The sequence below is a fragment of the Grammomys surdaster genome, unplaced genomic scaffold (genome assembly GCF_004785775.1).
Source record: "Grammomys surdaster isolate TR1022 unplaced genomic scaffold, NIH_TR_1.0 372, whole genome shotgun sequence".
Taxonomy (NCBI): Eukaryota; Metazoa; Chordata; class Mammalia; order Rodentia; family Muridae; genus Grammomys; species Grammomys surdaster.
In genome coordinates this window covers 10,188,342-10,201,033 of record NW_021604791.1, presented here as the reverse complement: position 1 = coordinate 10,201,033, position 12,692 = coordinate 10,188,342, and the positions used below count along the sequence as shown (strand labels likewise).

At 41.6% G+C, this 12,692-nt stretch overlaps 1 protein-coding gene across 4 annotated transcripts in view; it reads right to left on the bottom strand.

Moving 5' to 3' along the window:
- Positions 1 to 12,692, bottom strand: part of Tec (tec protein tyrosine kinase) — a 110,430-nt gene that overhangs the window by 4,031 nt on the left and 93,707 nt on the right. For all 4 annotated transcript variants that reach the window (XM_028780728.1, XM_028780727.1, XM_028780729.1 and 1 more), the window contains 6 exons: positions 11,102 to 11,181; positions 8,763 to 8,896; positions 5,610 to 5,684; positions 4,247 to 4,418; positions 3,673 to 3,889; positions 707 to 771 (listed from right to left, as the gene is read on the bottom strand). In XM_028780728.1, coding sequence (XP_028636561.1) covers positions 707 to 771; positions 3,673 to 3,889; positions 4,247 to 4,418; positions 5,610 to 5,684; positions 8,763 to 8,896; positions 11,102 to 11,181 — 743 coding nt within the window. The remainder of the gene's footprint in view (positions 1 to 706; positions 772 to 3,672; positions 3,890 to 4,246; positions 4,419 to 5,609; positions 5,685 to 8,762; positions 8,897 to 11,101; positions 11,182 to 12,692) is intronic.

Below are 12,692 nucleotides of genomic sequence, written 5' to 3'. Positions count from 1 at the left end.
GAGAGAGAGAGAGAGAGAGAGAGAGAGAGAGAGAGAGAGAGAGAGAGAGAGAGAGAGATATTGAGATTTAATAGGCTCTACTGCCATCTAGTGGAGACAATCACTAATGTCACAATATGTAGTCTCATTTAACCTTGTAACAGTTGAAGAGATTTCCTTATTGCTTTATTGGTGCAAATTATTCCCACACTAATTTTTTAAAGGCATGGTCTCATGAAGGCCAGGCTGGCCTCACACTTGGTATATAGCCAGGAATGACTCTGAAAGCCTGATTCTCCCGCTTCCATCTCTAAGCACTAGATTACAAAACCAGGGCCCGAGTTTTTGTTTCAGTTTGGGGAGGGCTAGCTTGTGGGGCTGTAGGTACATAGAGAGGACAGAGGCAACCCTGGATGGTATGGTCAGGAACGCTGTCTGCCTGTTTTGAATCGGGTTCTTCTCAATGGTTTAGAGTTCATCAATTAATCTAGGCTGCCTAGCCAGAGAGCCCCAGGGATCCACCAGTCTCTGCCTTCTCATTTCTGGGATTACAAAGCATGAGCCACCATTTCTGGATGTTTTTCCTGCATTCTGGTCAAACTCAGGTTCTCAGATTTAGGAGGCAAGCAATTTACCTACTGGGCTATCTCCCAAGGCCTTCCTACACTCAGTAATTATTCAAAAATAATGAGACTGTCACCTAAAAGCACACCGTACTCAGCCATACCTGGCCATTCCAAAATCAGACACTTTGACGACTCCTGCTTCGTTCACTAGACAATTTCTGGCAGCCTGGAAAACAACATGATGATGTTACATTTATTAAAAGGCCCTGCAATAAAGGAACAACAGTAGTTCAATTTCTACTAAATATAATACAGTCCACATCAGAAGAAAATGTAAATGTGTCCATATAAACTGTTTACATCCCTACAGAAGGTACATCCAACATAAATCTGACACAACCTGGAGAAAGATTGATTAGAAATGTCACAAGGCATTATGACAGTCTTTACCAACATCACACTTAATGAGGACCAAAGGACATTCCAACCTTCTTCCTGGTCCAGGCCTATTGTTGGTAGACTGTGTTACTATGTGATTTTATCACTGATGGTGACAACATCTCTTGAAGTCTTTAATCTAGATTAAAGATGAATTCTCTCTAGGTAACAGTAGAAACACACAATCATCATAATGACCAGTAACCTGAGAGTGGTCACCTCAACAGCCAAAAGGTGGCCAGCAGCCTCAAATGGCCATGTGTAAACAAACGCAGGGTCTGCTTTATTGTGTATGAAGTTTCTAATATATTAAGACATAATATACTCAGCTGTTAAAACACAAACATATGTTTTTTGGGGTTTTGGTCTATTCTTGACAGTTATATGAATCAATACAATTATTTGGTAGAATGACACAGTGCTTCTCAGAAGCAAGAAAAAGGTATTTTTAACACCCCAACCGATGGGACAAGGTTTCTCCTCACTCTTCAGATGCTTACTTTTTCCTGTGTGGCAACTTCCTTTTCTCTAAGCACATTTAAGGGCCTCTCTCAAGTGACAGTTAGTGCCCATTTCTTGAATTATCTGCACCTCCCAGGAGGACAGCCACAGTGCTGTCACTTGCAAGCCCATGAAACACTTTACCCAGGGGAAAGACACATCAGACTTCCTTTTGTTATGTTTTAAGTTTCAAATTGCTGTGTTTAAAAGATTTATAAAATAAAAGTGTCTTTAACCTGTAAGCTTCACTTGCCCAAGGACAGAAACTTCTGGAATGCTGAGGACTGATGTCCATGTAAGACAAGCCATGTGTTCTCATTTCTGTAACCAAGGTTGCTTGTCCCAGATGCACAGGATGCACTTGGTTACTTGTAAGGAGAAAGTATGTAGCTGGGAAGTATGCTAGGATATATGCTTGCCCCTGATTGGATGAAGTCAAAAGTCCATAGCCTTATGGGCTTGCCTTTATAAGCACTGGACTGATGTAATTAGCAGCCATTCTCTGGGAATCATGGGAATGGACTTGGTTAGTGTCCATCATCCTGGTCGGTATTTAATAAAGCTTCCTTTGCTTCAAATTTGGCTCAAAATTTATGTTAGTAATCTTATTCTCACCTGGTAGGATTAATACTTTAAAGAGTGTTAAAACCAATCCAGGGTTTCATATCAGTATCATAGCCTCCACACCCCCCCCCAACAAAAACACCTCACTTTCAAGAAAATGAATTCTGCAAGGACAAGTGTAAGAGTCATGAAAATATTCAGTCTGTATCCATTCTACAAGGACAAAACTAGGATGATGCTTAATTCATGAGTTTCAATATGACAATTAGTCATTGTCATAGAGACACATAATCATCAAAGCTAATGTTATATGTCACATCTACTTTACAAAGCCCGTTGCCTCTATTATATGCTATGAACGTTAACATGGTGTTGTGAGCCAAACAATGAAGGGCACATTGCAAATCCAATTTATAGGATGGATTAGGACTAGCCAACAACACACTGAGGAGATCAGGTCACCTTGACAAATCCTCAATTCATTATTATGCTTTAAATCTAGAGATGACATTGGAGTTGCAATACTGACTCTAAAGCCAAGCTCTGGGTACAAACTCCTCCACCATCTCCCTGACGACTGATGATATTTTATCCAGTTCCACTCACTTCCTTTGCCTGTACACTGCAGATAGGAATAACATCCACCTCCTCATCAAACGAGTTTATGGTACAAAAGCAAGGCCTGTGTCAGGTGATGTTACAACAGAACACCCTGCTGTTCCTGCACCGAAGGAAACGGATCCACACTCTATCACAAGCAGCTAAAGCTAAAAGAGGGTGGACACAGTGTGAATCCTGATGGTTTGGTGGGATAATCAAGGTAGACAATTGTACAGTTACTTGTTATAGTTACAGTGTTACTTGTTACTTGTTATAGTTACAGTGTTACATGTCACTTGTTATAGTTACAGTGTTACTTGTTATAGTTACAGTGTTACTTGTTACAGTTACAGTGTTGTTACTTGTTACAGTGTTGTTACTTGTGGAGAATGGCTGGGAGGGAACACAGAAGGGAGAGAAGATCAGAGGGGAGGGGAGGGAACTGAGAAGCCTCTCCGCCACAGCCCTTTAGAACAGGGTTGGGGTTTTTTGTTTTTTCTTCCTAGTATTTTCAGAAGTAATGAAAAACTCCCAGAATTCCTTCTTAGTTGAGAGATAATGACAATTCCTCAGGATTTCTCTGGCCCTTTTTGTTCAGTGTGTAAAGCAGAAAGAGCTGAGACTTGGTCTGAAGGTCAAGGCTAATCCTGACTTCCTCATTTCTCACAATAGGCAATCGGCTTTCACTTCCCCGAAGCTAACATTCTTATCTATAACACAATAACATTGAATAAATCTGCTATGACTAGCTATCTCCTGGGAATCAACCAGAGCTCCAATAATTAATTCACGGAAACTTGCTTGGAGATAATAAGTCTGTGCGCTATTAGATTTAATAAAAGTCTTTTCCTTTGAAATTATCAAGTGATTGAAATTTACCAAGTTTGAAAATAATGAAATCTTGTTAACGACAAAACAGGGAACTAATACAACACAGCTCACTGTGTAACCCAACGGGGACAATGGAATCCAGCCAGGGTGTAGGAAGCCACGGGGAGTTCGAGGCCAGGGGATCTCTGGTTACCAGGTCTCTGTGGATGAAGCTGTTTCTCTCCAGGTACTCCATCCCCTCACACACATCCTGGCACATGCTGAGCAGCACATCTCTGCTGAAATGGCCTTGTCTCTGTCGGAGGAAATTCAGTAGGCAGCCCCGTTCCATGAACTCGGTGACAATGTAAATGGGCTTCTGCTGGGTGCATACGCCATAGAGCTGTACCAGCTTGGGGTGTGTTAGCTTCCTGGGGACCACAACAGACACACAGAGTTACCACAGGTAAACAAACCAGCAGGCATATGTGCTGGGTAGGGCCAATTTTTAATACAAATGAGGGGAGCTGGTAGAAGCTAGAAACTTACATCATGGGGGCTGGGGAAAGGACTCAGTGGATAAGAACACTGGTTGCTCTTCCAGAGGACCTAAGTTCGATCCTTAGCACCCACATGATGGCTTACAACCACCTATAATTCCAGTCCCAGGGGGAACTGATGCCCTCTTCTGGCCTCTGCAGGTACTGTGTATACATGGTGCACAGACATACATGCAGTCAAAAACACCCATACGCATAAGACGAAGAAAAATAATAATAGAAACTTACATCATGACTTTAGCTTCCTCTATGAAATCCTCCTCACACATGGCGCCTTCTCGAATAGCTTTGATGGCTACTTTGTACTGGGCTCGCCACTTGCCCAATCTCACCACGCCAAACAGCCCACTTCCCAGCTCCCTCATAAAGGTCAGCTCTGATGGGTTAATCTCCCACTTATCTGTAAGACAGACAAGGAAAGGATGCCTTGACAAAGGAAACAGCCTAAATCTGCGAGAAAGAGACCAACCCCACAGCCCTGAATAACACAGTAGTAACTACTACAAGACACAGAACAGAATTGCAGCCTGTACCCAGACACCCAGGCTGCATAGCCAGTGAGGTCCACCACAAAGACAACTATTTTTAGCAGTGACAGATTTAGTTTTTAACCTATGTAAAGCTTTTATAAATAATGATGAAAACAGAAAATCTAGTGTTACTATAAAGTATAATCATCTAAAAACCCATTCTATGGATGCATTAAAAACAATTGTAAAACTTGCACCCAGAGAATTCCTTGGCTAAAACCACTGATTCCTCCTAACTGGGTTCCAGGGGCAACTCCGGCAGAGTGAAAGGCTGGCATCTCTGCCTCTGTTTGCACCTGTTTCATTTACTTCTGGTCACATACTTGCACATGGCAGCATGTTAATTAGTCAAAGATCATCTATGTAAGACCTGCTGCTAGCTAACTTACCCCACACACACACCATGGATGAAGGCACAGAGAGGTAGGACTAACCGAGGCATTTTAAAGGTTTATAACACCCTATTCTGGATACTCTGAAGATATTACACTAAATGTCTCTAAGAGCTGTCCTAAACCTATAGTCTACCTCGGATTCCACAAATAACCATATCCCCCAAGGGCCAACAGCCCACCAGGTACAGGTACAGGTACAGGTACAGGTACAGGTACAGGTACAGGTAATGACTCACAATGGCAAGGCTGCATCCTAGAGTAAGAGCAATCAACTCTTTAGAACCAGATTGTCCCCACAGGCAATAAAGACTTCTTCAGACCACCTTGCAGGACTAGATCTGAGATAATTATCAACCAAGCCACACTTGGTCTGACTGGCCCCTAGTCTTTCTCTGCCACAGCCTTTGATGTGCGTACTTGGGAGACATTTCCTTCAGTCCCTCCTCCTGTAATGCATAGTGATTGAGCCTCTCTCTGCTTCTCACCACTCTTCATCCTTAGCTGGAACTGTGAGACAGGTAGAAGAGCTGAGGCTGTCAGGGCTGCTGGGACCTAGGCTTGCACTCTAGAATTCTGGCTACAGTTCCCCTGAGTTGAATTCTACATGTATGCATTTGTCTTCTTTTAGAAGGAAAGTCCCCAGTGAAGCTACAAAGGGAGTCTTACCGTAGCTGAAGCCGGCAGTAGTTGGCGCGTTCTTCCCCTTTGTACTAACTGGGTACCGCAGCCTGGTGACAAGCCCTAAAATTGAAAGAGATGATTGCAGCTGGATTTTATTTTAATCATTCTACTCTGTCAAATTCTAAACAAGAAAGGCACAGGAAACACCATTCACTTATTATTGAAGCCTCCTCTTCATATAAATATGACACTCCACAGTGAGCTTCCAACCGTTCTATACATTGCCTTTTTAATACAGTGTTTATCTGGTGCAAGGCTAGCTTCCTCTCTCCTCCAATATCATAAAGGATATTAAAAGATTTCCAACGCTTATTATCAGTGAGTTCGTGATCTTTTTCGATATAAGATCTGAACTATGAAAGAGAATTTTATTAGTCTGCTAAAAATTAAAGCAATTCGCCTGATATAACTCAGTTTTCCTGACTGTAGCACTATAATCTGGGGTGAGGATTATCAGCCACTGGAAATCAGTGACATAAGTCAAATCATTTAAGTTGCTTAAAGTCCCAAAGAAGAAATGGGGGCCCTCTTCCTGGAGTACCCAGATAGGGCTGTATTTCTTCTATACAGCACATTTTGTACTTTATGACCATGCGTTCATCTGGATTTATCACCACTTAATGTTCATTGTACTCTCTTCAAAGGCTTGGATTCTTATATGAAACAGGCACTAAATACATGTCAGCTAAATAAATTAAGATAGTGGTAAAAATTTAAACATGTAAGAGAATACAAAGAATAGGAAAAGAAATACAATAAGAATAAGAGACTATCAGAATAAGGTTATAAAAAAGTTTTTTGAAAAACTGTTAAGAATTAATTTATCAAGTTGTTTTTGTTTTTTGTTTTTTGTTTTTGTTTTGATTGGATTTTCGGTTTTGGTTTTTGTCTGTTTGTTTTATTTTATTGGTTTTCCAGACAGGATTCTTTATGTGGCCCTGACTATTCAGGAACTCAATCTATAGACCAGCTGTCTCAAACTCAGAGATTCCCCTGCTTCTGTCTCCTGAGCACAGGGATTAAAGGTGCATGCCACCATGCCTGGCTTAATTGCTCAAGTATTGAGCACAGAATTTCGGAAAATCCAGCAAACCCACTCATAGATGAGTAATGCCGAAAGAAAGGAAACCCTTCTTCCATGACAACAAATGAATACAAGATTGTTATCCTCAATAAAAAGGAGTGAACACCTTCTCTGACTGCTAGCCTGCCTTACAACTTCAACTTCCTCAAGACTTCTTTCCTGGAACAGGTCAGACTTGAGCAGAACACACAAGGATATGCTCAGTGAGTCCATCATAGAAAACAAAACAAAATAGGCAAAGCAAAGCAAAACAACAACAGCAACAAAACAACAACAACAACTAAACCCTAGGGATTTCCACTGCCTCAAATCCCCAGCAGCCTTTCCTCTAGTATCACCGAATCTGGAGCTTGTGCAGACCCAGGCTGCATCCCTGTTTCCACAGATAAAGGAGAAACCTTGTTAAGGTAGGTGTGTTAAGACAGCTTCCAAGACTGCAAGCTAGAGGGCGAATTGTCTGTCTCCACATTTAGCACCATTACACTGACACTGGGAATAATTTAAAACTTCAACACAGATTTCTAACTGGACTGGGTACCGCTAACACTTGTGCAAATATTACCAAGTTTCAGCATAATAATTTATGTACAATTCGCATGTGTCAGGCCTTGATCATTTTTATCTTTTCTGATTATTTCAACAAGGAATGGACAAATGTAAAAATATTGCAATGTGCCAAAACAAACAAAAAAAAAACCCCAGCCACAGTATTAATTGATATTTCCATGAACTGTTTAGAACAGACAAATCTACTAAGAAAGAAAGTAGGTTATTGGTTGCCTGGGGCGACTGCTAATGGATACAAGATTTATTTGGGAGATAACGACAGTGTTCACAAAATTAGATTATGGCGATGTGACCGTTGGCACACTGTAAGCATTCTAAGAAGCATTGAACCCTGTGTTTTAAATGGATGAATTTCATGGTGTATAAATTACATCTCAATAACTCTTCCTATGCTCTGTATATGTAAAATAGTAAATGACCTCAGAGAACAGCAACAGACATTGTATAGAGGGCCTTTGACTAATAAGTCAATTTTCCACAAGTGAAATTAAACACCTGGCTATTGGATACACCAGCTGTTTACACTCTTAAAGTACAGAAGGCTGGAAACCTGCTTCAGAAGCCTTATTTTTTTGCTGTCTGTTTGATGTTGTGTGTAACACAGATTCAAGCTGCTGAAAAGAGCCTGTGGGACATGCTGTCTGATTGTAACCTTCAGTGGTTAACCTTTTAGTCTGTCACCTTTAGCATGGGACCAAAGCAATATGCGTTCCATGAAAATCATCCTTCTTAAGCTAGAACTTTGCTGGAGACAGTGAATTGTGTTCTTCTCCTAGGCTAGTGTTGTAAGAAGACAGGATACCTTCCAGATGTTATGAGCTACAGTGCTCCCAGCCAGTCATGTGACCAGGAGGCTCACGCCCTGGTACTCTACAGAGTACCATGTGACAAAGCCAGGGTTCCCTGTAGATTGGCGATATTGAATACACTTTCAACTGAAGGCATCTTTAGTTTATGCTGCTTTTATCAGGACATAACCTCATTATGAATTGCAAAGTGTATGCACTCTGTTTCTTGGAAAGCTTTAGCATAAACTGAACCCCTGGCTCATCTGAAAGCATCTATGACCTCTCTACACACATTTTTTACGTTTATTTGATGAGATGGGGGAGAGGGCTTCCTTAAGTTGCCCAGACTGGCCCTGAACTCTCTGACTCACACGATCTTCCAAACTCAGCCTCCTAGGTTGCTCTTAAAGTAGGCACATCTCGGAATTTTAGTTTAGTGCCAAGGCTAAAAAGCACAGAGGTGGAAATACTCACCAACATTAAAGACCTGGAGTCCTGTGATGAAAACATAGTGTTCTATGAAATCTGTTACACTTTCTGGTTTTTCTTTGGATACAGAATGTTCTTATTATGCAATAATTTTACATCAGTCACAGTTTAGAGATAACTACAAAAAAAAATCTACCTTTTGAAGACTCTATCACAATACCTGAATATATGGTCACTACCATTGAAAACGAGTCCTCATAGCTTTCTCACCTGCTGCATTGTGCTTGTGATATTCAACAATCTCAGGAATGGACCCGAAAGCATGCTTCTCTGACAGGTAATACTTCTTTGGGGAGGTTGCTGTTTCCTTTATGTGATAATGCCTGAAACCCGATGAGCCTTCTCTATTAACGAGGCAAAATAAAACAATAGATTACATCCAGTAATGGTATATTTATCCACACAGATATTAATCTCCAGAGAAGGGAGAATGAAATGAGAATTGATATAAATGTTTTCAAGGGTACAAGGATAACAGATAAATAAATCCAGGGAGGCAAAGGCAGGGACACATAGGTTCCTTGTGAGTTTGAGGCCAGCCTTATCTACAGAGCAAATCCAAGTCAATCCAAGCTACACAGAAAAATCCTGCCTCAATAGATAATAATAATAGTTATTGCTGCTGGTTTTAATTGTTTTAAGTAATCAAAGTAAAGGTGGTTATGAGTTCTATGGTTGTGATAGCATTACAAATCCTCTATGAGAGAGGTCAAAATAAAACAGGCCCAAGTGGAAAAGGGGCTGCTAACTTGGACCAATCTATACTCTTAATGACTTAAAATTGCTGGACCAAAGCTATGCTATGTTGGGAGAGAGCCAGGCAGGAGATCTACCTGGGGACGATGTAATGAGACAGACATATGTACAGCACCTGAGCACGGGTAACCAGCCATGTGGCAGAATGTAGGTTAAAATAAAGGGTTATCTTAAATTATGATTCTAGTCAGAGAAGACCATAGCTATATGGCCATGGTATTTTTAAATATACTTTGAGTCAGAGTCTTATTTCTGGGAGCAGAGGGCTAACTTCAACCATCCAGGTAGTAATAACAGAACTTCGTTTGTAGACGTTATCTATAGGGCAATCTCTGTAGGATCTCCTTTCTATTCCTGACACAAATATTACTTTTCCTGTGCCCTAAGCTTTTGGACTCACATCAATGAGTGGTCTTGAAAGTGGTCATAATAATAACTCGGCTGCTGGCATAGGAATCGGGATGAGGACATGAACCATCATGCCAGCAGCCGTGGGACTTCAATTTGCTGTTCGTTTCTGTCCTGCAGAGACCTAGACCTGCAGTGCCTAGAACACTTGCCCTTCTCAAAGACTTAAGCAGGGATCCTGCCCACTGTAGGTATCTCTGTAGAATACAGATCTCTAGGCACTCGTGCATTCAAATGCTTCCGAGATGATGCCCTTAGGGTGGAGCTTGGGTTCCTTGGCCCTGAGGTGACCTGGAGTCAGCTTCTAAGTCCATCATGGGCGACCCTCCTCCCTTCATCCTGTCAATCTGTCTTTCTACATTCACCTCAGACATTCCCTGTGCTTCTCTGACGTCATCCTCTCCTCTCACTCCTGAGTCAGCAACTCTCTCTTCTCTCTCTCTCTCTCTCTCTCTCTCTCTCTCTCTCTCTCTCTCTCCCTTCACTCAGGATTTTCCTGTCTTGCTATCAAGTCTCAGCTTAGATGTCACTCAGGAATAACTGAAATGTGTCTCGGTAACAGTCCCTCCCCCACACTTTTATACTCCCATGACTGCATATAGGCCGGCCCGTGGCCCTTGGTCTGTGGCCCTTGTTAAGCTACTAAGGCCTACTCTCTCGATGTAGCATCCTTTGTGTGTAGCTCAGGGCACAATAATTATCCAACGAATGTTACTAAATCTTCCATAGCTATTCTCAATACATACATACATACATACATACATACATACAATACAGGGAAATTTCTGGAGACAAAAAAGTACATAAAATAGTCAGGTTTTAGAACTAAAGATTTCAATTTTTTTTCTAATGCTGAAAATTCCTATTTGAAAGTTAGGAACACACATACAAGCAACATAGAAGGTTCCTATCAAAACACTGAATTAAAAGAAAAAAATATGAGGCTTAAGTACATAGCTCAGCAGATGAACTGCCTGCTATGAAAGTGTAAGGACAGGAATTCAGGTCCCCAGCGCTCCTATAAAACCTAGATGCCACGGCATGTGGCTGGAACTTCAGTGCTCTGCAGGGTTGAACAGTGGGAAGAGACAGACTGGTCCCAAGAGCCCACTGGTCAGCTAGTCTAGCCAGCAGGAAAACTCCAGGTTCAATGAGAAACCCTGGTTGAAAAATTAAAATAAATAAGATGGAGAAACCATTGAGGAAGATATTGGGAAGCCAAGGTCTCGTCTACACACACACACACACACACACACACACACACACACACACACACAGGTGAACACACCTAGACACACACATTCCCAACCTGCACATGCCACACGCTCACACATAAAGGGAACAACAAAAGCAACCACTAGAAACGCCAGAGCGTAACTACTTACCCCCCAAACTTTGTGTAAAGGGAGACCGTGTACAAGCCTGGTTGACTGGAGTCTCTCACCATAAAACCACCTTCTTTATCCTAAGAATCAAATTAAGACATTCCTTTTTTAAATTCCAGTTACTAAGGCCCTGGCAAAGATTCAAGAGTTTCATTTCATCATTTCACTATCATTCTTTGTGCAGAAAAATCTGCTGTCAACAAGAGCAACTGAATAGAGCCCTTTGAGTCCTCCACCCGCACGCCTTTCTGCCTCGAGCTCCTGGGCTGTAAGATGACAAGAGGAGGCACACTCCATTCCCTGACTACAACCTCTCACACATGCTGAAGTGGGTCACAGCTAGTGTCTCAGGGCCTCTACAGAGCTACCAGGCAGGTCCCCCGGTGCTGTAAGCCCTGGGCTTGTGAAAACAACCGTTGAGAATCTGTTTCTAGGTTTCAGCTTGTGCTATCCTCATGCTTGGTTGGAGCTTTCGATCCCTCACTGTATCAATTCCTAGCCACAGAGCCTTCATCCTGAAAATACCTCAGTGCTCTTTACGAGAATGTGTTTCAATATCCTTGATTTCCCGTGCTGTTCCGTGTCTAATATCATGACACAGGAGACAGGGGGATGACTCCAACAGAAATGTAAAACATGTAGACAACTCTGAGTAACGGTTAAAGTCTCACCAGACCCCAGTTGAAGGGCAGGAAATGGAAGTTCCGTATCTCAGACACTTCTCTGTCAATGGCACTATATCCGATCTTTACTTTATGAAAAATGTGTTTCATAGTTGAAAAGTAACTTTTATTCTTATTGTAAGAAAGACAATAGAATTATGACCATGAATTCATTGGTTAGAAAAATAATAATAGCTACCATCTTGAAAACCTAATCTTTTTAAATGTGTCCTCATATGTAAATGTATTTAATACTCATTTGAGCATTTAACAGTCATTCGAGTAATACCCTTTCTTGTTTCTCTTCTTTTATTTCATGGGTACAGAAAGGGGACACAAAAAGATGAGACAGCTTTCCCCAGATGACCTGTCTAGTCAGTAGCAAATGAGCAAATGTGAATTTGAAGGTGAGACTGTCAAGGTTCTGGATACTGATAGCTCTGAGTGTGTGGTCTCTGGGAAGCCAGTACTATCCTGGGGTGGGAACAAGCCTTGTAGTATAACCTACACTCAGCACTCAGCAAAGCCTTGGTGTCACACCCAGAAGAGCCAAAGTCTTTAACGATCACTAAGTAAAGCCACTAGAAAGTAAATGTGGGGGCTGAGACCTTCTAGACCAACTTGCCTTCCTTACAGACCACGGGGTGTGCGCCCAGGTCTCTCACCTCAGCACAATTTCCCCTTTGTACACATGTATACATTTTCTTTTCCTCTAATTTCACTTTAAGGTGCAAGAAATTCATCAAGTTTATTACCTACGGTACTAAGTTTTAATTTACAAAATATATCACATAATATTCAGGCAAACTATCCTAAAACAAATAAATCCAAGAAAGAAAGAAAATCAAAAAGAAAGAAATCTGGGGTTCCCTCCTAGACCCTAGATTAGGCACCAATTACACCCAAACACCTGTTTTCACAGAGAGATC